This window comes from Channa argus, chromosome 3, assembly GCF_033026475.1.
Source record: "Channa argus isolate prfri chromosome 3, Channa argus male v1.0, whole genome shotgun sequence".
Taxonomy (NCBI): Eukaryota; Metazoa; Chordata; class Actinopteri; order Anabantiformes; family Channidae; genus Channa; species Channa argus.
The window spans coordinates 7,165,665-7,193,268 of record NC_090199.1 but is presented as its reverse complement, the minus strand read 5'-3'; the positions used below and the strand labels follow the sequence as shown (position 1 = coordinate 7,193,268).

The 27,604-nt window shown below is 40.4% G+C and overlaps 2 protein-coding genes across 6 annotated transcripts in view; one reads left to right on the top strand and one right to left on the bottom strand.

Moving 5' to 3' along the window:
• Positions 1-8,222, top strand: part of LOC137123610 (protein ELFN1-like) — a 104,011-nt gene extending 95,789 nt beyond the window's left edge. For both annotated transcript variants that reach the window (XM_067497621.1, XM_067497620.1), the window contains 2 exons: positions 1,182-1,348; positions 2,580-8,222. In XM_067497621.1, coding sequence (XP_067353722.1) covers positions 1,182-1,348; positions 2,580-4,674 — 2,262 coding nt within the window. In that variant the 3' untranslated portion in view covers positions 4,675-8,222. The remainder of the gene's footprint in view (positions 1-1,181; positions 1,349-2,579) is intronic.
• The window catches only part of mad1l1 (mitotic arrest deficient 1 like 1), a 90,742-nt gene that overhangs the window by 18,145 nt on the left and 44,993 nt on the right, over positions 1-27,604 (bottom strand). For 2 of the 4 annotated variants that reach the window (XM_067497626.1, XM_067497624.1), the window contains exon 18: positions 20,555-20,705. In XM_067497626.1, the coding sequence (XP_067353727.1) occupies positions 20,556-20,705 (150 nt within the window). In that variant the 3' untranslated portion in view covers position 20,555. Of the gene's footprint in view, positions 1-17,083; positions 20,706-27,604 lie in introns of those variants that run through there. The other 2 variants (XM_067497625.1, XM_067497622.1) reach the window with 1 other exon arrangement.

The window sequence follows — 27,604 nt, the reverse complement described above, 5'->3', positions numbered from 1 at the left end:
CATTCGGAATTTTAGGGCAGCATCACAATTTTTTTGTTTTATTGGGGAAGGGGCAACAAAAAAAACCTTGCTGCAATTCTGTAGTAGAAATCATTGCATTTACTCCACGAGTAAATATTGAAATTTTACCAGGAAAAGTAGAAAAAAAAGGCACCTTCTCTAGGACTGAGTCTCTTTCGAAATGGACTGACCAAAAATGGAAAACTGTCCTTTGATCTAATTAGCCTCATCCCCTGGGACAGAGAGGGACCATGACAACTTCTCATCAATTCATAAAACAGGATTTTTTTGATGTCTTTTCAGAGAAGGTTTTCTTTATTTCAACACCACAATTCTAAACCAAATTCTGGACATATTCCAATAACTTAGCTCAGTAGTATTTGTTTTTCTGTTTTTGCTTCCCAACGTTTTTGAAAGTGGGGTTAAACTGTATTTACGTACATTTCTGAGGTGCTTGTACTGTTCTTTGGTATGTTAAGCTTATTCTAAACTGCTTTCTATGACATTTCAGAGGCAAAATATTTCACACCGGGTTTATTTAACAGTTATGAAATAAGCAGTTTATATTCCTCACGGTAAGCTTTGAAACAAAATATCAGTACCAATATTCCTGGAGGAAACCTAGGCAAACACAGGAAGCAGAAAGGCCCTGTCCGGTCCAGAGACTGAACCCTGGACCTTCTTGCTGTGCGGCAAGAGTGCTAACCACTGTTCCACTGTGCTGCCCCGAATGGATGGTAAAAGTAACATTTTGGATGAAACCCTCCTAATCAGGGAGTTATTTTTTACCTGCGGCACAGCTAATTATCGTAAAGAATAGTCTTCCATCACTACACACAGATGGACACAGACACACAAGAAAGACGACACCCGCTCATTATGGCGACCAGAAACATCCAGGCAAAAGTGTTTCACCAAACCGAGCTGAACGCAGCCATAATGAGCTGGCATGCTTACACATTTCCCCCAGCGGCTGGAGCTGTGCCAAGAGGTAAAATGTGAACAAGAAAAGATCTGAGTAAATTCAACACAGCATAAAGGCTTAGATCACCATGTGAAACATGAATTGCACTGAATCGTCGTCTGTTTGTTCTGTGTGTTTCCAACTTGTAGGGAGTGATGCCTGGCGCCAACTGGCTCTTCAGAGATTAGAATAATCCCACTTGTCTTTGTCTCCCCAGGTTCTCCAGATGGGCTTTAACAAATTGAGAAACCTGACAGAGGGGATGCTGCGAGGCCTGGGCAAGCTGCAGTACCTATACCTGCAAGCCAACCTCATTGAGACTGTTATGCCCAACACTTTCTGGGAATGTCCCAACATAGAGAATATAGACCTCTCCATGAACAGGTATTGACCTGGGTCTGTGTCTGTGTGTCTAAGGAGAGAGAGTTGTTTGTTTGATCATCATATACTTTTGATGATGTTGGGAAACCGATGGACAGCCACGTCAGGGGTTTTAGTGTCCAGTGTCCGAAGAAACTGAAAACGGTTTAGACGAACACAATCTAGATGCTAGCGCTAGGCGGGTTCCCCTTGCAAAGGTCTGCTTTGCATTTTGATGGTCTGGAGGGCACTCATTTCCCAGCAACATTAAGCCAAAAGTCAAGAAGTACAAAATCCCTTTACAACGGCTCGTGGCCATCCAAACACCATTGGTCAAACGGCCCATTGCAATCACTGCATGCTGCAGCTGGGTTGATTACGATCTGTAATTAACGACACCAAAAATCAGTGAATGTGCAGTGTTGATATTAGTATGTATTCGCCTTAGCCTTCAACTAGCTCACTAGCCTCTTTTGGTGTCAAAATGCAAAGAACTGGTTTCAAAGGAGGCGCCTCTGAAGCAGCCCTGGAACTGGCTCGATGGAAAAGGGACGTTAGACATATGGCCAGGAGTAGCTGGGAACTGAACTGGATTGGATTATTGCTCTGCCAGCTGATTTACAGCTGTCCCTATAGTCAGTTAATAATTCAATGTGCCAAACTTTTTGGACTGCAGCTCTAAACTGTAACTGCTGGGTTTTTAACACGGACCTAAACGATTCAAGAAATAAGTAAATACATAAAATGGTGCAAAGACTACTCACAATCTGACTTCTCTGTCTTTTTTTGGTTTGAAGATTTTGTGGTGCTTGAAGATAACTAAGAAAGATAAATTAACAAGTTGAAATACAGTAGTTCCACCATAGCTGAGGTTAAAGGTCAAAGCTACCACATCCAAAAACATTAATGGTAAATGTCGGGCTTGGTGTAATCACAGCAAAATCAGAGATCAAGGGCTGCTTTTTACAAACAAATACACCAATTTGCTGCTGTTGGGACATCGCTTAGACCAAAGCCTTAGACTGAGGAACAAGTAGATTTAAAGAAGTGTGCAAAGTCTGTTTACAGGTTGTTGGGAGGGCAGCTACATTTGTTTAAGAACAGTGGGTGGAATAAAAAAGCCAATTATCTCGTTTTGGTGCCTCAAATTTTATGTGTAACAGCTGTGGCAGGTCAGTCATACTGTATTAAACTATGTGAGTACATGTGATAGATTCTCTTTCAATCTATGTTGCTTCCTTTGTGTCTTCCTCAGGATTCAGGTGTTGGATGGCAGTTTGCTTTCTGGTCTTACTAAGTTGACCACCTGTGAACTTTACACCAACCCATTCAACTGCTCTTGTGAGCTGCTGGGTTTTCTGCGCTGGCTCGCAGCCTTCCCCAACAGAACCAGTGAAAGGATGGTGTGCGACTCCCCTGAGGGCTTTTCCGGCTTCAACCTTCTGAGCCAGAACCCCCGCGTCCCTACCCAACGCACCGCTCTGCACGTGCTCAGTATTGTGTGCACGGACGACGGCAGTAGTGTGACTCCCTTCTTTCGCATCAGCTCAGCTGATTACACCACCCTGTCCCCGGATTCCGCCTCTCCCTGCGGACTGGAGGATTGTGCCTCTGGGACCACTCCTGATGATGTAATCAGCTGGAGCCCCATTTTCTCAGAAACTAAACCAATCATGACACTAAAGCAAGTGCTACATTCAAGCGCTATAATAACAGTTCAGATCCCACATCCGTACAGGAAAATGTACATCCTGGTGCTTTATAACAACAGTTTCTTCACAGATATCCAGACGCTGAAAAATCAGAGAGAAGATATTGAGCTAAAGAACTTGAAACCCAACACCGATTACACGTACTGTGTGGCTTCTATACGAAACTCCCTGCGTTTCAACCACACATGTTTGACCATCGCCACCATCCGACGGGACTTGCCTGAGAGGATAGCCAATCAGTCATCAGCAACCCACTACATTATGACTATTTTGGGCTGCTTATTTGGAATGTTGCTCTTCCTTGGCCTCGTTGTGCACTGCCTGAGGAAGAAGAGAATCATGGAGGAGAAGGAAAGAAAGATGAGCAGGATCCAGAGGACTCTGATAGAGCTTAAGTATGGTGGAGAAGGGGATATAGAGGGAGGGAGTGGAGGATCTGTTTCTCAGAAGCTTGCTGCTGGGGACAGTCTGTCCAGAATGCCCTACCTGCCTCAGGGAGGTGAGATAGATCCTTACAAGCTGCAGGAGGTCATAGAAACACCAGCGCACAAGCCTGCGAAACTCAACTACATGGAGGTCAGAGGGTCTGGCATCGAAAGGGAGCGAGAGCGAGAGCGAGAACGGGAGATGTCGCCACAAGCAAATCCCCAGGGCTCAGTAGCAGAGATCTCTACCATCGCTAAAGAAGTTGATAAAGTTAACCAGATCATCAACAACTGTATAGATGCTCTCAAATCTGAGTCTACCTCTTTTCAACAGGGGATCAAATCCCCTTCCTCCGCAGGTGGAGGGGCCGTTTCAACAGCAGAGCCACAGCTGGTGCTTCTCTCTGAGCAAGGAGATAGAGGAGAAAGGGGAGGAGAGTTCCTCTCCCCAGTGTATAAAGGTGGGAGAGGGGGAAGAGACGAGAGGGGGAGAAGCTACCATCATTCGCTGCAGCGACACCATAGCATGGAGGCTCCTCCGACCTCCAAAAGGCCCAGCACCTCCTCTTCTCCTGGCTCTGCCCGCAGCCCCCGCTCCTTCCGCTCAGAGGGAGGTTACCACTCATCTGAGACCCGCTACATTGAGAGGACCTCACCTGGAGAGAGAGGAGACAGGGGAGGCGGCGGAGGAGAGACCATCCGCACCGTCACCCCAGCTGCAGCCATTTTACGAGCTGAAGCCCAGAGAATCCGTCAGTACAATGAACACCGCCACTCCTATCCCGGCTCTCAGCAGCACCTTCAGGATCTGCAGCACCACCCTCAGATTTTGCAAGAGCTCCACCACCACCCTGGGGGCCGCAAACCCTCCATGTTGGACCCCATCACTCTTAGCAGGCAAGCCAAGCAGCGGGAATTGGCCTACTCCCAGCTCTCTCCTCACTACCCACTCTCGCCCCAGTATCACAACCTCAGCTATTGCTCCAGCCCCGAGGAAGACGAGGAGGAGGAAGGGCTCCTCTGCACCCCAACCCTGGGATTGTGGGAGAGGTTCAAACTGCACCGCAAGAGGCACCGGCAGGCATCCATGGAGGACGAAGGATACGTGGCAGCTGGACACGCCCTGAGGCGAAAGGTTCAGTTTGCCAAGGATGAGGATCTTCATGACATACTGGACTACTGGAAGGGAGTGTCTGCCCAGCAGAAGGCCTGATCCCACACCTGGAGACCCCAAACAATTTGAAGATCGAGAAATAACAACACTGCACCCGTAGAAGTTAATACAAACAGACCAGTTGCAGATCCACAAAGACCTGTAAATACACACACACACACTAACACATACAGCTTACAGGCTCTACACAATCCGATTGCACACATACATGGATATACACACACATAGGCTCACATTGTACACAAACTAAGCCTTTGCTTCTGCGAACATGGAGGACCAAACTAATATATTATAATGAACAAAAATCATAACTTATAGAAAGACTGAGTTACTTTTTTTTTAATGTAATGAAAACTATAGCTCAGACTTATGTAGCTATTTGTACTAAGTTTTGAATGAAAAAGAGAATCAATATTAAAGAACATAAACCTTAAACATTGCCAGGCAACCCATCCTGAATAGCTTGGCTATCCGCTTTTAATCTGCCCGACACATCAATCGTGACCACGTTGGATTAACCCCACCAATTCTCATTATGGGGCGGATTGATCAAGATTTAGCGCTTCTGGGGAGACCGTTTGAGCACCACGACCTGCGATACTGCTGTGACGGCAGACTTTTTAAAAAAGGTTTGCTGGGATTTGGGAGATTTAAATCATCTAAATGAAAAAGATTCTGGATGGGTCGCCAGGCAACAGTAATAATCAACTGTGCTGAGAATGAGTAGGTAGCTCTCGCTAGAGAGTGAGCATAACGTGCCAAATCAACCAAGGGGATAGTAGAGCCCTACTGTGTACCAACTTCTCCTCGCCACTGTTTTTATATACAGACTTTAAAAAAACAGAATGATATGTTGTTATTACTATTAATTATTATTATTATTATTATCATTATTACTGGTCTTCTTATTATTCCTATGATCCTCATCATTAATATTCTGTTATTTCAATATGGCATGGCTCTGTCGTGTGACTGTGTTTTGACTGTTCTGAAGCTCTCAGCTGAGAAGTGCACACCAACGGAGACAAACCGTATGATGGACAAGACCTTTGAGTTCTTGTTTTCTACCAAGAGGAATGTGCTCTCCGCAGAGCTAAAAACAAGCCTGTCTTTTCTCTTGGTGGAGCCCCGCTGCACCTGCTCCTCATCCTCCTAAAGAGGGAACGCTGTACAGATGAGAGAGAGAGAGAAGTTCTATATTTGCAACAGAGGTGACTGTTTTGTTTGTACAACATGGTTTTGGAATATTTCAGACTTTTCAGAAACCAGAAATCCCCAAGTTAGTTACCTACCTGCTCACTTACAATGGTACGTTTTTGATTTTGAAATCGAACTAAAAATTCTAATCTTCAAATGAATGTCTTTAATTCCCACAGGGGAACATATCTGCACTGTTCAAAATCAAAAAACGACTCTTAGGAAAAGACCTAAAACTCTCAGCTTCCTTCCCGAAACACTGTAGCGCCACTGTGTTTTATCAACAATTCATTTTTTTTCTCTCTCTCTCCTCCCACCTGCCGAGTTTTTACTTTTTGTTTTTCTAGATTCCTCTGGTTTCACTGTGGTGCCATTGTGCCAACTTGATAACTATTTACAATGGTTTTAAATACTACTATTTACAGACCTCTTCTCCTTTGCATTGATACACATCAGTTTGCCAAACAGAACAATTTGCACAAAATGATACACCATCATTGGCTCACAGTTCCCCTTCTATCCTCCAATCATTTCTAAGACCAAAGTACTGTGGTAGTATATCGACCCTTTTAGCCCCTGAGCCGGCCCTAAATATTCACCCACCATCATCCTTACAGTTAGTACTTTAGCACATGCATACACAAACATCTAAGTGTACTCATGCACACACAGCCACACACCGATGAATGTATTCTTTGAGAAATTAATACTGTTTAGCAGCTGGAGTTTCCGTATTTAGTGTCTTCATCTGTTTGACAGAAAGCTTTTTTTTTTTTTTCAGATGGACACGTGTTTCAGAATTTGAGGTAAATAAGGAACATTTGTCTTAAAAGAAAAAAAAATAATAATTTCCTCTGATCAAATTTTGGTCAAGTCACTAGAGTTTGTGCCAATAATTGAACCAAATGTTGTCTACAATAAGCCCAAATTTGCAACTGCAGACATCTATTTAAGTAATAGAATGGGGTTTGTTTGCCTTATCAAAAGGTTTTCAGCTGAAAACGTTGCTGATATAAGAAGTGTTAGAGTAATGTGATTATTATCGCCAGTGTGGTGAAAAGAGACTACATGCATATCTGCAGGATCTAACTACTGGAGGCTGAAACGAGGAGAGAAAAATGTGATAACACAATACTTCGTTTTTTTTTCTATACAGAACTGTGCAACAAAAACTCATTTATGAAGACTGTAAAACCAGGAATGGAGTCAAGAACATTTCAATTCATTGTAATTTGAAGCTAACAAGCTTGTTGTATTCACATTACTGACAAACAATTTGTGATTACAAATGCTAATTCTGACTGAAAAGCTTTGTGAATTGAAAGAGAATTGACTCCAAACTTGACTGGAAACTACACAACCGCTACAACAGAGCTGACAAAAGTTAATTGGTGAATGGAAAACACTGTATAAAAACTTTTTTCTCTGCTATAATGAGTTCGGAATGCTCAAGTCATTAAGCCCAGTTAAAGCCATAACCGTGGGTTAGTGAAATCAGCACAGCCGTTTGTGGAGCTACAAACAAAAAAAAAACGCATTCATTTGTGTGGTTTGAATTAAAAAGAAACAAATAAATACAAACAAAGTGAGGGGTGGGGTGGGGTGGGGTGGGGGGGGGGGTCATTCTTTTTCCTCCCCTCTTGCTGCAGCAGCTACGATACGGTCCGTCGGCTGCTCCAGGAAACAATCCAACTCTGATCCAAAAGGACACCGATGAGCCGTGGTTGTTTCTGTATTACACATCTCCAGATTGTGGCTTTAACTAAACAACAGCCTTAAAACATTCGATTTTCTTTCATCTTTTTAACTCTAGCATTGCTTTGAAAATACAAAAACAAAACAAAACAAAAAAATATTCATGGTTTCTTTACTTTTAATTTCATGACTGCAATTTTATAATTGCTCGGTTCTAATGCCTCACTTGAGCATTCTTTGAGTAAATAATATCAATGTAGCGATGTATTAAAGTACTGTTTTTTTGTTTTTTTTTTTCCCGTTCTGTTCTGATCAATAGTGGTCTGAATTTATCATGTGACCGAGACTAGCAGAGCTTTCAATAATCACGCAACAACGAGGCGACCGGTCTACGGTGACCCTAATCAGCACTGCTATTCTTTGAAACGTGATGAAGAGAAACTGTCTTTCGATGCCTAGAAAGTGGAAATAAATGGAGGTCCTTCTGACAACAGACAGGAACAACAATGGAGCATGCTGCAAGGAAATCCTCAGTGGAAGCTTGTGATATATTCTTCTAGCGAATGACTCAGGAGCAAGCGAGCAAGAGAAAGAGCGAGAGAGAGAGTGTAAGCTCTGCCATAGGATCTCTCAGAGGCTTTCTTTATTTTCTTGTCAAAAAAATTTAAATGAGCACAATAAAATAGCCTTTCTTTCACTGTCTCCTTTCCTGGAGAAACCAAATGTATGCCAGGTGGGTTTCAAACACACTCAGGTTTTCATTTCACATTTGAGGGATGGTTGATAACTTCTGCTTCAAGAAATACCAAAATGGTCGGTTTGGAGAAAAAGGGGGTGAGGGGGCGGGACGGGGGCGGGTGGCACTAGTTAATTTGCTTAGATTTTGAGATCTCTGGATTTCTTAATTTACTTCAATACCTGTCGCAGCCTTACAAAACAGCACGCTACTATATTTACCACATTAATTAGCTAATCTCACTAAGCACAAAGATCAGTTTCTCAGTAGTTCTGTATCAACACATACTGGACTAAGTGAAAGTTTGATGAGACTACGCCACTAAAAAGAGGAATGAAGTTGCTGACATATTTCACTGAATAAGTGGAAAAACTGCACTACTGCAGTGCCACGGGAAAGGTCAGGGGGTCACCATAGTCATTTGGATTCGTTCTCTGGAGGCTACAAAGGCATGTACAGATTTCCATGGCAGTCCATCAAGTAGTTGCTGAAATATTTTAATCTGGACCAAAGTGGTAGACTGAATGACCAACCAGCACTGCCATTAACAGCTAATATGTCTGCCCAGATACAGATACACATGTGATATATAAACTATTTTGCATGACAATGAAATTCACTTCATCTTTGTGTTGTCGGATTGATAATAGGAACCTTATAGACCAGAATCTCAAAATGTAGACAAATTAAGCCGAAACCGAATGGCAAGACATTAGTGGAGGTATAGGAAAAGTTTTTTTTTTTCCGGGTGATTCTACTCTTTAGGATGAATGCTCAGACACTGACAGGCACGTGTGATGCTGAATGTTGTTCTCAAAATGTATTACTAATTAACTAAACTTGTAGCCAATTTGTAGTTTTAATAACATGAAGAAAAACCCAGTGATTAATGAGTCAAATTGGTCAATCCGTGTCTGACATCTGTGAACAGTTTTTTGCCTTTTAGTTACATATAATCTTGTTAAATTAACTGCATAACGTGTAAAACATGTTTTTTTTGGGGGGGGGAGGCACGAAAACACATTTTGTTTCATGTTTGAGTCCAAATAAAATCTGAAGAAATGTAAATATGGGAAAATATTGCTGCAGGTAAACCTGGATGAACATGGATACTGACAAACCCAAGAAACTGTCAGTCAAAATACCGCTTTAAGAAAGACTTCGAAAACGGGGGAAAAAAAGAAAAAAAAGAAAAACAAGTCGTGTCGTATTGGCACCGTGGATGAAGCTGCCTGTCTGGAGGTTGCCCTTGGTGAAATGAATTAGGATGTTTACTTTGCTGAATTTTAATATGACAGCAGCAAGTGAACCATCTAATGAGGTGTGTCTTGGGCATGAGTATCACGACGCTGAGTGAGTCAAAACACATTTTGTAATTTGGTGTTGAATGCACCGAAAATGCTAAGTAACTTTCGGAGAGTCAAGAAAGTTGCAAACAAGGAAGCACACGTTGTTTGGGAATAAAACACTGATCGTGTGAACCTACTTCTCCTACAAGTTCAAGATGATTTGTGCCAAACAAAAGGCCGGAGTTGAACTGTCAGGAGCTTAAAGTCTAAGCTTTACTTACAAAAGATCTCAACTCCCCCTGACCAGTCGTTTTCTACATAGCTACACCGTCCAATTTCTTTCAGAGGCATTTAATGACAAACTTTACTGGGCATGAAGCTGGTAAATACATCGCTCTGACGCATCGGCGATGGAACACAGTGCAGGAGCTTCATGCTTTCGCTTTCCAAAAGCTGAAAATCTTACGTTGATTTTAGTATTCAAATTAAAAAAAAAAAAAAAAACTGCTTATCTAACTGCTGCCTGTTATTTGCAACCCAGAGGGAAACCTACAGAGGAGCTGCACTAATTTTACCCTCTAATGATCAACAGGGGGCTGTATTTCTGAAATAAGTACTTTTACTACTGTTACTGTAATGTTAATACTAATATATTTGCACTTTTACTGACTGTAATCAGGTGTGTCTATAGAAGAGATGTAGGTAATAAGGTTTGCTGCTAAGCAAATAAACACAATGCCCACAATGTCATAAATAAAAGGTAGTTTTAGAGAAAGTATGGCAGTAGGGAAGTCTACTGAGTAATTCTTCCACTAACCAAAAATCATTAAAAAAAAAAGCTATTATCTCCATTTTCGATTCTCTACCACTTTGCACACCCACACTTACTCAGCAGGCAGCAGAGACAAGAGCACATGCAGGCAATGACACACTTCAGGCACACAACGTTGGACGAGGGGTTTATCTTTCCAGGTGAAATAACCATTTAGATTCATAATAGCAGTGCGATTCCATCCAATCCTCCCTACACGTGGCTTAAGGTCCTGGCGGGGGAGCAGGCTTCTATCAAGATGGTGTGAAGAGAACGTGTCCTAACAGGTCTTTTCATTATCCGTCCATCTCCTATCTGCCCTATGCAATTGTAACTCAAGGTGGGTGAGTTTGGTACGTCTCCATGGTTACATCATCTGTCTCCCAAACCTCATTCTTCTCGCTTTATGACACTCGGCGTCCCTCGAACACATGGACACGTACAGTCTGCGCATTTGCAAGCATTGAGGAAGCTCAATCTCGGTAAGTGCGGCTCCCTTTTGTATAAAAGAACATTACAACAGCGTAAAACCTTCCAAGATCTAATTCTGTTGAACTTTTAAAATTACACATGATATTTACAGCGATGCACTTAACGCAGTCGCTTATTAAAGAGCACTCCCGGCCAGCTGAGTGAAAGACTTCAGTCAGGCACCTGGTGGGATAGTGGAAAAGGGCAGCCAAACAACTCGCGGAATTGCTGCTGCTCACAGTGTTGCAGAGCCCACATTAAGTCTAGTTTTGAAGTACTGTGGTTGAGAGCTGCCCTTTCTTGATGCAGCCCTATCAAAGCAAGCTGGCGCAGAGTGGAGAAGGAGCCTCCAGCTTGCCCCGGCGTCAGAGTCTGGAACACAAGCACTCGCCAGGCTCCTTACAGCCAGCACGGCAGCGAACCAAATGTGTCTTTTTATGGGCGTGTGCTGCCCGTCTCCACCACTCAACCTCTGTACAGTAGTTGTCCACACTGATGCCTGCACAAGTACAAAAAAATAAAAATAAAAAAGGCCTCCCCGGACGCGAATAATAACTCCCCTCCTTCATTCTCCACATGGCATTTACAGTGATGCCTACGGGCAAGGATGGAGGGTAGCAGAGATATGAGGACAGAAAGAAAAAATAATAATAAAGAAGTAGGAAACGGAATTAAGAATAAGGGACCAAGGAAGGAAGGAAGGAAGGAAGGAAGGAAGGAAGGAAGGAAGGAAGGAAGGAAGGAAGGAAGAAAGAAAGAAAGAAAGAAAGAAAGGAAGAAAGAAAGAAAGAAAGAAAGAAAGAAAGAAAGAAAGAAAGAAAGAAAGAAAGAAAGAAAGAAAGAAAGAAAGAAAGAAAGAAAGAAAGAAAGAAAGAAAGAAAGAAAGAAAGAAAGAAAGAAAGAAAGAAAGAAAGAAAGAAAGAAGAAAGAAAGAAAGAAAGAAAGAAAGAAAGAAAGAAAGAAAGAAAGAAAGAAAGAAAGAAAGAAAGAAAGAAAGAAAGAAAGAAAGAAAGAAAGAAAGAAAGAAAGAAAGAAAGAAAGAAAGAAAGAAAGAAAGAAAGAAAGAAAGAAAGAAAGAAAGAAAGAAAGAAAGAAAGAAAGAAAGAAAGAAAGAAAGAAAGAAAGAAAGAAAGAAAGAAAGAAAGAAAGAAAGAAAGAAAGACGGGGTTCTTTGCTCATTTTCAGAGTTTTGATTTCTCTCAGACCCCCGGGGGGGAGGGGGGGGTCGTCTTTGTGAAATAACCTTCTTATAAAGATGAGAATTAGACTTGCCGTCTCCCTCAAAGTCCGTGGCCTAATGTGGGGAGGCTCTAAAGGGAGGCGGCTTGATAGAACATGATAAGAGTAATAATGGGAAACATTCTCACCACTGTATTAATACATATTAAAATTGAGCCGCTAAAGGCAGGACCCTACTTTTCCCTGCAACACACACACAAATGAGGGGCCAAGCACCATTAATAATGTAGGGAGTAAGTGAGAGAACACTGTGGAAAGGTCGAGGCTGGCTGTGAGGCAAACAACATGACTTATGAGTTATTAGGTCAGCAGTTACACTGGTTATCTTTTCGTTGACTGCAGGAACGCATCAAACCTGCTCCCGTTGAAATGTATCATCAGGCCAATCGTGCAGGAAATCAAAGCTTGAAGCAGAGCAGTAATTTATCCAGTGTAAATTTATTTTTAAAAATGAAATCAATGGGGTCTAATTTCAAAATAAGGACACAGTTCTAGCACTGGAGTAGTGGAGAGTGCTGACCCTGAAACTGCTTTTCTTTAAGACAGTGTGTTTACTGTGAGTGAGTGTGTGTGTCTGTGTGTGCGCGCAAATTAGGGTAAATGATACTTAAAAAGTGTAACAGCTGAGAGATATTGGAGCAGGACTAAATGACCTCACCTTTCTGAATTAGCACACAAGGTGACACCGACTTGCTCAAAACACACAGCAGCATGTATCCCTGCACACTCGCAGGCACACACAGACACACACTCCCAGAGTGAAGGAGGCTAAGACGAGAGATCAAGGCAGTGCAAATTAAAAGGGCTCTAATTAGCCAAACTGTCACTCTCCAGCTCTGGCAGCCATATTGGAGTCTGCTTGGAGACCTGCCTGCACATTCCCACTAACCCTCGGAACAGCCATATATACTGTACGGGAGCGAGGATTAAAGGCCGTGGCTGTTGAGAATTACACTTGCCAGATGTTAAGTGCTGCAACAGCTCCAAAATGTAATAATGAATGGAGGGAGATGTGTTAATGAATCTGCTCTATAGAGATCGTCAGTGGTATAAACTTTGCCCTGTTACAACTCCTTCCAAATTTGAGCTTTTGGTCTGGCACCAATTCTGAGTGCATTATTGCACCATTAGACTTGGCTAATTGTTATGCTAGAAAATGATTATGGGCCGGCCGGAAATATCTAAAATTTAAAGGGAGGAACGTTTTGATTGGGACTAAAGTGCTTGTTTAAAAAGCAAATTGTCTGGCTTTTGAATATTTTAGCACATAAACATGTCCCGATGCTTTTTTTGTATTAACAGCATCTGTTATTTTTTCCTTATTAAGTTTATCTTATGTAAATAAAATCCAGGGAAAACTCTGCGCTGCATTCACATTTCGCGTAAACAACAAGTGTGCGGTTTAGGTTCTCGACTGAATCGTCGAGTGTCCTTTAAATTAACAAAAGATAAATCTGTTAAATCTGTCTTTGGCCTCCCATGTTTTTAAAAATTGTTTATGATTTGAAACTCCTCTATTGTGCCCAGGCTTTATCATTCTGGCTGCAGATCTCAGTGAATAACGTTAGTTAGAAGAAATACAGGCTGACATCACAAAACGAGCCAGTTTTGCAAAATCTAGCATTAACCCTTAAAAGATACACATCTACAACCACCAATACAATCTGAGGAAACTGCTGAAGTGCATTAAAAACAGCAAAGCACTCATACCTGTATTTACACATGGATGTTTCCTTTACACTCTCATATACCGCTTTCTCCGTGAGTATAGCATCATGCTGCTTCTACTTTAAGGGGAACCCAAGGAAAAGAAAGTCAGATCTGAACTAAAGCATGACAGCTGCTCTGTCTCTCTCTGTTGGGACTTGAGAGGGAGGGAGCGGGAAGGCTGGATGAAGAGAAAGACTCACTTCAGAGAAAAATGAAAGTAAGCTTCCTGTGTGAGTGTAAATAGGCAGATGGAGAGTTTAGTTAGGAAGGTAGAGACAGGAAGAAAAGAGGGGTGACAGATAAAAGGAGGAAGTGACAGGTCTTCTCTCCCCGTTTCTCTCCTGTAAGTCTCTCTAGTTTCCTGCTGAGACCCCTCTGTAGTGGGAAAGTCTGCTCTCAGCAGGTCTTACTTATCAATATCATTTTGTGCTGGGGAGGGAAAAATAAAAAATAAAAAAAAAAGGCAAAAAGATGAAGTTGAAATGTCAGTCCTATGCTTTAATAAACTTAAATATGCATGAGAATTGCTTTTAAAGATTTAGTGCTGCCTTCAAATGATTTCTGCTGCAGTTTTTTTTTTTTTTTTCCCTCCTTTCAAAATTGATTGTTTACTGCTCGATGAGGATTGGTGCGTGTGCGAAATCTGATGTATGTCGCAGAGTCAGAAAGCTCGGCTTTGGAATTTTCTACCTCATCCTACCACCTCATTTATTGTTAATGATATATCAGGGGGTGTACTAATTGTTTTCGACTGAGAGATGATGGGCTGATGAAATAAAGATAAAGGAATGAATAAAAGAGTGGAAGGACGTGATGAGAACAGAGTGGGGGGTGAGGAAGAAAATCTGGCTTTAACAGGTAGTGAGAGACGGAAATGGTAATAAAATAGATGCAAGCTGAAGGAACAGGTCCTAGTATTGTTTTATCTCTGTAGACAGAACTCAAATGGCATTACGTTAAAACCACAAAAGTAAATTAAAAGAATTGCCACCGCCGGCTTCCTTTTGCTGTCATCTCTACACATACTGTATTTGAAGATTGTAACATCACACTAATGACCCTCGGTGGAACTAACACTTAGTCTAGAAAATTCTTTTATTATATTACTTCTGTGCCAGTTAAGTCTCACTGGTGAAATGAAGCTAACCATGAGTTAAATTGGCTGCAAGCAAAAACTTTAAGAAAAGAAAAATGATTTAAAACGTGGCCTCGCTTTTGGCCTGCGGCAAGTGGCCATAGTGTGAGCACAATACACTGAGCAGCTCTGATGGTCTTGTTGGTCTAAAGAATAACAGGGAAAAAAAAACAAAAAAAACAAAAAGAATTAGGGATTTTTCCGTCCTCCACATTGTGCTGTTGGAAAGGTTCAGGAGATCCTCAAAGTATTCCTGTCTGCGTAAAAGGGGGGGGGGGGGGGGGGGGGGGGGGGGGGGGGGGGGCAGTTATTATAATCCTCTGCTGAGAACTGCTTGTGTAAGACAATGTCTCCCCTTCCTACGTTGACTGACAGTAGGTCAAATAAATCACATTTCATGACCTCCTCAAACTTTTCTTACATCTAAGCTTTTGCTTTGGCAACCGCAGCAGTTCGTGTTTCCTGGCCCCATGGTACTTGTCTGCTAAATAATGCTAACTTAGCCTAAAAGCCTTGTGCCTCAGCTCGACAACCCTCTTTACTGATAGAGTCCAGCACGGTTTTATTGCCATCACACAGCGTGTATAAATATACAAACCCCAATGCCAGAAAAGTTGGGACATTGCGTATAATGTAACTCGAGAGAATGCAATGCAATAGCACATCATTCAAACTTTGCTAACATTTCAAAGTTTGCAACTGAAACATCCGACTGGTTTTAGACATGTGAAGCCAGCAGCACATTTCAAAAAAAAGTTTGGACAGTGGAACAAAAAAGACTGGAAAGGTGTGGTAGAAAGTTCAAAAACCTAAAAAATGCTTAAAATAAAAGATTTTTTGATCTGCGGTACATGATATTATCAAAAGATTCAGTGATACGTTTCTGTTTGGAAGAGAACCAGGCCAAGATCCCGGAATGAAAGGCCACGTTCTTCAGGCTGATGGAAAACTCCTTGTGATGTCATCTGGAGGAGTTTTTCAACAAGAAGCAAAGAAATATTTAGGTGTATGGACGTCAGAGGGACGTTTAAAAGCACCAATGAACTTTTACACACTAAAGCCATCTGAGCCAACTAAAGAGAATTAAAAATTGGTGAAGTTGCACTTTAAAAGAATTGGTGATGTTTACAGTGATAAACATCCTCCTGTCACAACTTCTTTGAAATGTGTTGCTGGCAATGCAAAATGAGCTTTTTTCATAAACCAATTTCTTACTATTAACATTTGGCATGTTTTTGTACCATTTCCAAAGAAAGAAGAAGAAATACTGCAGCTTTTCAAATGATTTCAAATGATGCATTTTTGTTTTCGCTTTACTCAGCATCTTGACTTTTCCAGAAATGAATGTTTGTATGAGTCTTTGAATTCAGTCTATGGTTGCACCAGCAGACTTCTGGCCACAGCTTATTCTGCCACCGACGTTTCACCTTTGCAACTCCAGCAATAAAAAAAGGTCCAGCCTCTATTTGCTAGTTCGGCTACAGAACGGATGATCATAACTATAACTACCCTTGGTCCACCTTCCGCAAGCTCTGCCTCCCTCACATAGTTGACAAAGAGGTGACATCTTAAAAGCTACTTTCTGTGGCTTCAGGTCGGCATAAAAACTGCTGCCTGCCACCCAACTGTTACTGTGGGGGGCAGAAAACAGCTCTGTGTATTTAAAAAAGAAAAGAATAAGGCACTGGCCTCGTAGAGAATGTGTTGCTTCAGCAACTGAGAATAAAACCCTCCCAGTTATATCAGCATCAATGAAGAGAAACAGAAAAACAATGGCATTGCAATTGCAAAATAATCCTCTGGTCATGTGAACAATCAAAGAGTTTTGCTTTTTTTTTTTTTACACCAACTCCAACACTGCCTCGTTGCAGTAACATTTCAACGAATGCTCGGGTTATGTTGCATTATGTCACGCGATGCCGTCAGTCTGAGGACAGTAAAGACCACTACAGGCCCAGCACCCCTTCTAGCGGTGTCTTTTGTCCAGGTGATGCCATCGCTCTTTCATAAAGACTCTGTCGTATGTATAGGTCTTTGCACTTGGCTCAGCTCGGACTAGTAGACCCTGGAGAACATATCAGAGCACTTAACACCTGACACCTAAATACACTGCAATTAAAAATAGTCGCAAAATTAGCATTCCTTTAAATCAACAGTCATACATATTTTAATGATTCGAATTTTTATTCCACCTTTAAAAAACAGAGGAGGGGGGATACAGCAAGGTTAAGGGATGGGGAAAATATAGTCCATCGTGCATCGCCAACTGCTGAAGGACAACATAAAATGCAACGACGCTGTAGTTGTTTCACAGCTTATGTGAAATCCTCTAAAATATGACCTCTAGGTGAGAGCAGTGGGGTGTGCAGCAGTGAAAATGAATGACTGTGTGAAAAGAAGAAAAAAAAACAAGGACAGTATGTGGCATACACTGTACAGGAGAATATGTTTCCTCATGAGACATATGGCTGCACCAGCTGGAGTTCTGATATTGCTGCTGTAATAAGTGGCTTTATTCTCAGTTTACTTCCTTTTGTTTCTCAGTTTTATTGGACTGTTCCCTCGCTTCCCTCTTCAACCCATGTTTATTTCTGCCATTTCTCTCTTTATTGCTGCCAAGAAATTTTCTGTTTTGTCTCACATTTGTATTTGTGCAAATACACACGGGCACACAACATCATTAACCCAACTGAAAACAGAAACAATTCCTAGTTCCTTAAAAAAATCCAACTCAATTACTTTCTGCATTTTAAAGGCTGCAACAGTAAAACCTTCAGTAAATTTCACATTTACACTTCAACTATCGAAGCATGGCTGGTTTTACTCACGTGCCCACTTCATGGCACGCTAATGTCTATTTCCACTTTAAATGAACCAGATAAAAAGTGGAAAACATATTTATACTTTATAAAATTAGGGCCATCAACATTAACACCCAATGCCACTAATTGTGTGAACCACTGAGCAGGACTGCCGACAAATTCGAAGCATTTTCTCTGCATTTGAATAGTGCCGTGGCTAAGATTAGAAGACGTTTATGATTTACTTTCTTCAACGCACGCTGTCTAAAAGAAAGGTGGAGCTGCAGCTGCTGCCAGCGTGAGAGAAGACAGAGCCCGTCCGAGGAGAGACACTCAGGTGGACTGCTTGTGTGCAGTGCCTTACCATCCACCGTGAGTATACATCCATCAGCCACGACATTAACACAACCTGGTGGTTTTAATATAAAAATTAGACATTTAAAAAAAATATGATACATTTTTATTAATAATATTAAGAACTAAGAAACATGTATGTATCATTATGGGTTAACCACCTGTTGGCACATAAAGTGGTTAAACCCAGCTCCCCGTTTACTTACAGGATCTCATTTTTTGAATTTAAATTACTGGACGTTTTGCTATAATTACTATAACCACATTCGCTTAAAATACTTTTTTTTTTCCTGTGGTATAGTTTTACTTTCTGTAAAACTTACATTTGGGTACAACAGTTCGCATTCCCTTATTTTGAAATGGGAAAAAGAGTAAAGGAAAGTTATTTTCCCCCCCAATCAACATAATATTTAATGTACACATTCGCTATCACCAATGTTCCTTTATCAGAAAATATTTCACATTTTTATTCATTTATTAAGAAGGATACAAACATTTGCACCAATATAATTTAAAGAATTCTACTCAAAACTTTTTTATACTTTCCTTGACCATTTGTGTTTGTCTAGAACAAATAGTCTTTTTGAACAGAAGTTTCAAAAACGGTCAATGATGGTGTGTGTATTTTCATTTTATTATATATATATATGAAAATAAGAATAGTGCAAAAGTTTGCATCCCCCATTGATAAATTAACAAAAACATAATACATTTCTGTTGAAGGGGCATGTGTAGCTAATTGTAGTGGAGAATCATTTAGACCAATACTTGCACTTTTACTTAAGTACTGAGTTTGTGTACTTTTACCATCTCAGTGTATCACATTTTGCTGCTCAAAATGGCCACGCTGACCCTTGTCCTCTGTGACATTATTAAGACCACCAGTGTTAATGTTGTGGCTGATGAGTGTATGTGTTAACCACAGTGACTTTGTTGTCTAATTGCTCTGCACATGCAAAAATATTAACTCCACGTGACGCTAACCGTTTAGCCAGATTTGTCACGTAACTATGACGATGGCGCTAGTTCTGGTAGATGGTATAGCAGCCTCTACACTAAACCAACCCTCTGTATCTACTGGGAGCAGGCTGACTGCTGAGCAGTAAATCACAGGAGAGAGAGGAGAACAGTTATTGCAACTAATCATCTCTAACTGTGGAAGTCATCGCGATTACAAATTTTAATTAAGTCAAAGTTTTTCTGGGTTTTTTTTTTATTTTTTATTTGAAATGTTATGTCACATCGCCTTTTCACTGCCTTTGTTTCATTATACTCTCTAGGCATAGTGTCCTGTAAAGACAAGTCTCTATAATAACGATAAAGATACAATAAAAATAGAGACAGAAGCAAAAGATGTAGCTTTACCCTAAACTAATATCGCTTTGAGTCACGTTCCCATGGTTTCAGCGTTGCACTACAATCAAGGTGGCAGGCTTGTTGTAGTGGAGACCCTCACCTTAAATCAGTTGCATTTTTAAAAGGCAGTAGTCTTGTATTTATCTGTCATTTCTCTATTCTATATATAAACCAGCTCCAATATGATTCACCAAATTACTGCCCAAATGGTTCAATGGTATAATTGTATGTTCCAGTTTCTTAATTTCTCTTTTTAAAAAAAGTGAACAAGAATAGACTGGCTGACCGAGAGCAACAGGGTAATGGAATAGTTTACAGTGCATTTTGTGAAATTGTTAAGTCAAATAAAGAATTTTACCAACACTTAAACAGTAATGGGAACTTTGAATGTAGGGTGAGAGATGTCAGCTTTTATTTCTGTATTTTCCTTCTTCTTTTTTGAACTTTTCACCCCCTCCCTTTATTGCTTCTATGCGCTTAAGAACCAGAAAGACAATAGTCGTGCCATCAGATAATAGTAAGTAAAATCTTGATACACCAAGAAACTATTGGATTGTTTTGTTTGCCAGTCTTTGGATTGACTTACTAGTTGTAACCACGAAACATCTGTGTAAATCCATTTATAAGGGTGGTGGTGGTGTCAAAGAATGAGCCTTGGCAGACACCACATGAAAAACATGCTTTCCACAGTGTGTATTAAACCTGATGTGACGTACTACAGTATTGTCAAGCTTCCGTTATAAAAACATGCTGCAAATCCAACTATTACTGGCTTTTGTGTCACTTCCATGACAACCTTGTGATGCTGAGGGGAAAATATAGCGCTACAACTTTCATTAATAAAATATTTATAGTACAAAGAAGAGGTTTTCTTAGCCTTCTGAATGCAAGATGGATTTATTTAATTAAAATGTCCATCCCATTTGCAGCACTGATTCTACTATGCATACGTCAGAGCTGTTGAGACATGCTGGGACATTTTAACACTTTATGAATATCTTATGAGATAAGGGAAAAAAAAAAAAAAAAACCAAGACTGAGAGGAAAAACAAAAATAAAATTAAAAACAAAACTGATTCAAATTCTAAATGTTACAGCCCTGTGTCTGTGGTGGTGTCAAATTACTTCAGACTGTGGTTTGTCTGCTGAAGAGGTCAAGGGTCACTGCAGAGAGGAATGCTGGGATGCTCTTCTGGTGATGCAGGTGAAGGGCCACCATCTCTCCCAGACTTTTGGAAAAATCATTTTCTAGGAGCTGTATGCTTCCGTTGGACCCCTGCACACAGACACACACACACACAAACAGACAAAAGACATTAAACATTTGAAACAACAAGACCTGGGTTTTCCACTACAATCCTCTCTAGAGAAAAACTTTCAAAGTGAAGCAAGATCACTTAAAAGTTGTTATTGTCTACTGGGGATTGTCAAATGAGTATGTAAGTGTGTTTTTGTGTTTGTGTGTGTGTGTGTGCGCATTCACAGCAGGGTGAAGGTGTCTAAATCTGTGTGGATTAATTAAAAGGAATGAAGAGCAGCTTGGGGCGATGGAGTGAAGGAGAAAGGAATGAGAGGAAACGGGGGATAAAGTAATTAAAGAATTGCAGGGAGGGAGGAAGGTAGCAAGAAGCAGAGTCCTGTGACATGCTGGAAGGTATTGAGACGTTTGGGAGATGCCCTGTGTCAATGCAAGATGCAGATCTTAATTTGACAAGTACGATTAAAAAAAAAGCACTTGAAGTGGGGGCAAAGGGAAAATTCTACAAAAGAAATTAAAAACTAAAAATGACAAAACAAAAGTAATGAATGAGACAAGATTAACAAAGAAAGATTTAGTACATGACACTATTTCCCACATTGGAACTTGTATTTTCTGCAGGTCCCCGTTAACCCATAGTGTTTGTTTGGTTTTTTTCAAGCCAATTAACTATACAAAATATGTTTTTTGAGAATCAATTCTACTTGAACTCTGCATTCTTATTTGAAAATTGAACGAACTTTGGTAAATGAGATCTGGTGTGGTTGTCGGCATATTGTTTTTTTTTTTTTTCCTGATGGAGCTAAAAATAAAAAATAAAAAAGGTAAATCCCACTTGATAAACCAATTAGTGCTTCCTCACACACACACACACACACACTGCAGGCTGAGGTGAACTCAGCTGTTCACTTTTGTGTGAACAGCAACAAATCTCTAATGGGTGAGAGGAGAGGATAACTGAACTAATGACATTTCTTAGCTGACTGCACAATGCTAAACCAGGGCTAAATGCAGTATGGGAAGTGCTGAAGTGATACACACAGAATGACTTTGCTGTTTCAGTGTTCTTCTTCAGGAGTATGTAAAAAAAAAAAAAAAAGAAAAAAAGAAAAAAAAATGCATCTACTTATGGATAAATTCAAGGCTTATTACAAGCCAGCAACCTTCCAAAGAAAAGTTATGGGGCTGAATGGTTTTTAGCAGAGAATGTGACGTTCACGATGTTCATCTTCAATTCAAAAGATTTCATTTGGTTCGTCAGACTTTACATTAAATAATAGCCAAGTGGATTTACTCTGCTGGAACTTATTAGATCCACTTTTGAGTTAGAAAAATACATTCTACTGTCACCTTGTTGAACAATCAAATGATTCCATTCCCAGAAGACATGTTTTACTGCAAAGGCTTTTTTTTTTTAACCTATTGTACTTCTATGAATTCTTCTGAAGAATATCAAGTACTTTTGTACTCTAGACAAAAAACAGATCTGGGATGCTGCTATATTACATTTACTCTGATCTGGGCAGTGCATAAAAAAAAGTCTGTCCTTTAATTGATAGTGTACAGCAAAAAGTCTGAAAGCAGGAAATTAGGGAGAAAGGGAGACTGGTCCCGAGCTGGATTCATTGTGGCTAAGTAGTAAGCATCTCATTCTACTAGGTTGCTAGTGTGTATTCCTCTTTTCAATTACGTCTTAATCCTAGACTTATCAAACATTTTATAGATGGATTGATAGTTTTGTGGAAACAATGTTTTAAACAGGCACAACCCTGTAACCCAAAGCCTGCTAAAGAGGCAGAAATAATGTACAGCTTTATCATTTCTACTGAACAGTAGGAATTTTATATAGATGATTAATTTAGCTTGTTGTATAGTAGTAACTGTGGAAATGCTTCCTCTCTTCATAGTCAAAGGAGATTTTAAATGATTGTAAAAGGCCTTCTAGACTTTCTCACTATGGCCCAAAATCAAACGTGTTTAAAAATATTCATGTGACATGCTCATGGTTAACTGATGAAAGTAGGTGAAACATGAGGGGGAGTGGTTAGTAAACTAGGCGAGGTGTTAACGACTCAGGGAAACTCTGACAGTTTTAACACCACAGCCCTGTTGATGGGATTACTGTCATTGGACATAAATCCTACACTGTCTGCTAATCTACCTATAATCACCCATATTATTTTGGGTCACCTGCAAGTGTGCAAGGATACCAGTACAGCTTACTGCAGAATAGAACAGAAGGTGAGCACTGGAAAAGCAGTATTTAGCCTATATATAATGCAAGCTGAAGGGGACTTAAACCAGGGACCTCACTGCGAGGCGGCAGGGCTAACCACTCCACCACCGTGCTGCCCATGCCTGACTCATTATTTAGAGAAATCAATATGGTATTTAAATGTAGCATTACATGTAGCTGTCTTATTAATTTAAAACGAATGAAATAACATTATTCCTATGTTGCATTTGACTGTGTTAATAAGCCAGTCAAATATTTAATAATATAAACTGTCAAATAAGACGGACTATAAAGGAATAGTAGAAATAGTCAAATATTAGCAGAATAGTTTTTTTTTTTTGTCCTTTCGGCTTATCCTGCGAGTTCAGGGTCACCACAGCGGATCACTGATGCCCTTCCTGACGGAACCCTCCTCCATTTCTATTAGCTGAGCTACAGCCGCCCCCAAATATTAGCAGAATAGTAAAATAGTCAAATATTCTTATTGATCAGCCAAATCCAAGTGGACTGACAAAATTCTGAGACGGCTAGAGCCCTAGTATCAGCAGACATCAGACTGCTGACTTAGAGAATTAATCTAAGATTATATCATGACAAAACCGGGGATTTACACCCTTAATGCAAATACATTCCTGTAAGCTGACTTATACCTTGGCCACTGAGAAGACGTGAAACATGACTGGTCATCTACCCAACTTGTGTTTTTTGTTTTAATTAAAAAAAAACAAAAATCTTTACGGCTCTCGACACTGTAATAAAGCGATCCCAAAGCTTTTCGGATCACACCATCTTTCTCGTGAGTACTTTCCATCGCTCTGTGGTGCTTTCTTTCCCATGTGTGGCTGCTTGAAATCTATGCCATATCCTCAGGCTGCTCCTCTCATCACGGGTGCACACACACAAACACACGGCTCTACAAAACTGCTGGGGCTCTGGGTACATGGAACACATACATCAAAGAAAAAAAAAAATAAAAAAACACTGCAACCAGTTACCATGGAGATCTCACTGTCTGAAACACCTTCTGTCGACGGCCGTCCTTAGAACAGACTGTGTGTACGAGTGGGTGTGTGAGAGACGGTGGACAAGTTGATAGAGGCCTTTGGGAGCTGAGGACTACAAGGACTCCCACAGTCAGTTGGAAAGGAAAACTAAAAGATAACAGCCTCATTGTCTGGAGAAAGTGCACACACATAGCATTTCAAGTGGTCAAATGTAGAAGCGCACACACACACACACACACACACACACACACGTGTAAATCTGTATAACCTTTTCTCAGTTGCCTAATACGAAAGGAACACAAGACTGAGGTGCTTCAGGTCTAAGATACTGCAGTGTTAGAGCAATGTGAAAAAGATGAGAGGAATCATTAGAAATGTAATGAGGCCGGTATAGGAGGGAGGAACCACAGATGCTACAAGATTCACCATTTTGACTGAGAATCGCTCATACAGCTGAATTCAGCAATATCAGGAGAAAACTAGGAAAAAGAAGTAAGTCTATTCAGTAAAATAAGGTTCCAAAAGAAGTCTGTAATTCAAAATGACTGACTAGGATTAGCAGGGTCACCATGGTAGTTTAGCCTGTGATCACGGTACCAAAAAACCTGCGACACTAATATTTGTACAGACTGATGGGACTGATTTTGCAGCATTTAGTCATAAACCTAAGTATTGGTAAAATTCAAATTTGAACCTTATGTTGATATTACATGAACAACCAGGTTATTACACGTACTACACTTAATCATGAGAAGGACATGTTTGCACCTAATTTCATAGCAGTCAAGTCTAGAGATTATTTTGCATATGTACAGGTTTCTGCATATATGCCTTTCAAATGTGATGTTGAAGTACATTCGGATTGAAATACCATGCTAGGCTTCAGTCCAGCTCTCAAGTACTCATATACTTGTCACACGTAAAGAAGACGTCCCACGCACACAATCTTCGTGACTATCTTGACTACTTGAATTAAAAAAAAACCATTTAGACCATAAAAGTAAAACCTGCGTTCATGAGTAATGTAAGGGTGTTGTCAATTCCCTTCTCATTGATTCCTATTAGTCAAGTAATGATAGTCAAAACGTTTTTCTTGCTCCCAGTGCAACTGCAACATAATCTCCATTCAGCCAGTCATCCGTGGCAAGAAAAACACACACCACAAAAACGAGGGTGTAAATGTGTTGTGTTTTTTTTATAATATTATCTGATTGTGTGTGAAAGCTGTTAATTTAACAAGTGATACATAAAAGCAAATATGGGCAAAGAAGGGGGGAAAAAAAACCTAATCAAAAGTAGCTGGCAATTCTCTTCTATTTAATGAATGTACAAACATCAGTACTTAATTTCATCTAATGAATAAGTTGATGAAATTAGCATGCTTGTTCTGGTAATGCTGCACAGTGGGCCCCGTACCTGGCTGCCTTACATGACTGTAAATTTGGCTGTATTCACATTAGCTAATCTGCCTAATGAAATACTTGGCAGTAATAATGGGATTCCATTCACACAACCGTTTGGTAAAACATCTTGCAGTGAAGTACAGATAGAATGGTTTTGTCGTTTTTGTTTCCAACTGTCAAGGCGAGTCTTACTAACTCATTAATGGTTTGTAATGAACATTTTTAAAACGTTTTGTATTTTGTGAGTGACCTTCTAAAAAGTACCATCACGAGAAAACACATTGTTAATCACTTTAATGATTTAAAAGAACTCCCCCACCGCCCCCCCAGAGGGCCACATGTTTAGCAGCCTTTGTTAGATTCACTATTACGTTGCTCTTCTCTTGTGCAAGGACAATTTCAAGAGGAGGTAAAGAGTCAGGCAAGGTTTTTCTCAAATCAGGTTTATTCAAATACTGACCTTATCAATGCTTCTTTGCATATTCCCGCTTCACTAAAAAGTGTTATAAACAATCGCTGACCTTTATGAAAATCACCAGGTTCTGTTTCTATTTGAAACAACTGGGTTTTCCCCTCATTTAACAGCTGGAGTGATATGCAAGAGAAAATGTGAGGTTACATGTAAGGTAAATACCAGCATGTGTTTCTCCTACAATGACACCGACCTGATCCCGCATGAAAAAAAAAAAACGGACATTTGTTGAACCACGAGTAGGGGGAAAAGAATCCAGCAACACAAACTTGCACACAAAATCTAACACAGACAGATATCAACAAAAGGGGAGTGCTATTCCATTTATCCCCTCTTTTCATTTGTCTATCCAATTAAAGGAAATCAATACTTTCTGGCTTGAGATGCCGGGTGGGGCTTTATTGTGACCTCATTCAACCAAGGGGGCTGCATGCTGCCTGAATGAAAATGTGTGCTCCCCTCCTAGCACAGATAGGGTCAGGGGAAAGGTGCACACCCACGGCCTTAGACAGTTTGAAATAAACCCATGAAAACAAGAAAGCAGAAACAAATGATCAACGTCCCTGTTGTGCTTACAATGTAAAGATAACAGACGATGGTACCGGGTCTTTTCCATTTAGCAAATATTAACAAGAGACCAAGTAGTCACACTACTATAGATTTAGAAATACATAAATAAATCAGGATCTGTATATACGTGTAGCTGTAGGTGTGTGTATCTGGTTCAGTAAACCGTTTCTTCCCCCCTTGTTCTGGTAATTCCAAACCCATTCTCCTTTTTCACTTTAATGATACAAATTTATTGCAGCTCAAGATTTTTATTTTTTAAGTAGACTGCAGCAGGCAACATTAACCTCTGCAAGCATACATTTTACTTATAAAAGCATATTTTTACTCTTGATTTGTCGCCAGTACCAGAGACAAGTAATTTTTTTTTTTCTCCCCCTCCCCCCCCTTCATACTTGGACAAGCTCTGTGCATTCTCATTTACATCTGACGAGCCGTCTCAATTATGTGTGACTGTGACTGGCAAAGCTGTTTGAAAGTTTGGAGACGAGGCATTTAGAGTAGCCGAAGAGATCATGATTAATCACCACTCCCTTTGCAAATTACATTAAACTTTTCACAAGCCTTTATGAAATGCCTAAACACATCTTCACTGTCCTTACAGATGCGACATGCTGCTTTACACTGATCTCTGTACTATACTATTAGAACAAAGGCCATGGACTATGTGTGCATGTGTAGATTTGAGAGATGGCTCTATATTGAGGTGGTGACATGCAGTTCACAGATCAGCTGACCCCCGTCACAACCTTCAACCGCTAATGAGTAGACTTAGAATCACTGTTACCGTTCCTATTTTGTTTCCTGTCTTCCCTCTGCTGCTTAGTATACATCTAATTCATGAGTGTAATGAAAGAGACACATTGAAATTCAAAAAGGTTTAATTTATTTCTCATTTACACCTTTATCTATTTCCAGATTCCACCTTTCCCTACTTCCACTCCCACCCTCCACACACACACACACACACACACACACACACACACACACACACACACACACACAGTACTCGTTCTTACACTTCCTCTTGCCTCTGTCCGACCAGCAGTATCATCAACAACAATAAATATTTCTCCTTAATGGCAGAGTTGCCGATTGGTGGGGGTGAGAAAAACAGAAGGCAAATTAATTGAATAATCAGAAATATGCAGATGACTAGCTTTCAATTTAAATGCAGATTCTGGCAATTTTGTGCAGAGTCTCAGAGACAGAGAGAGAGAGAAAGAGATACTTAA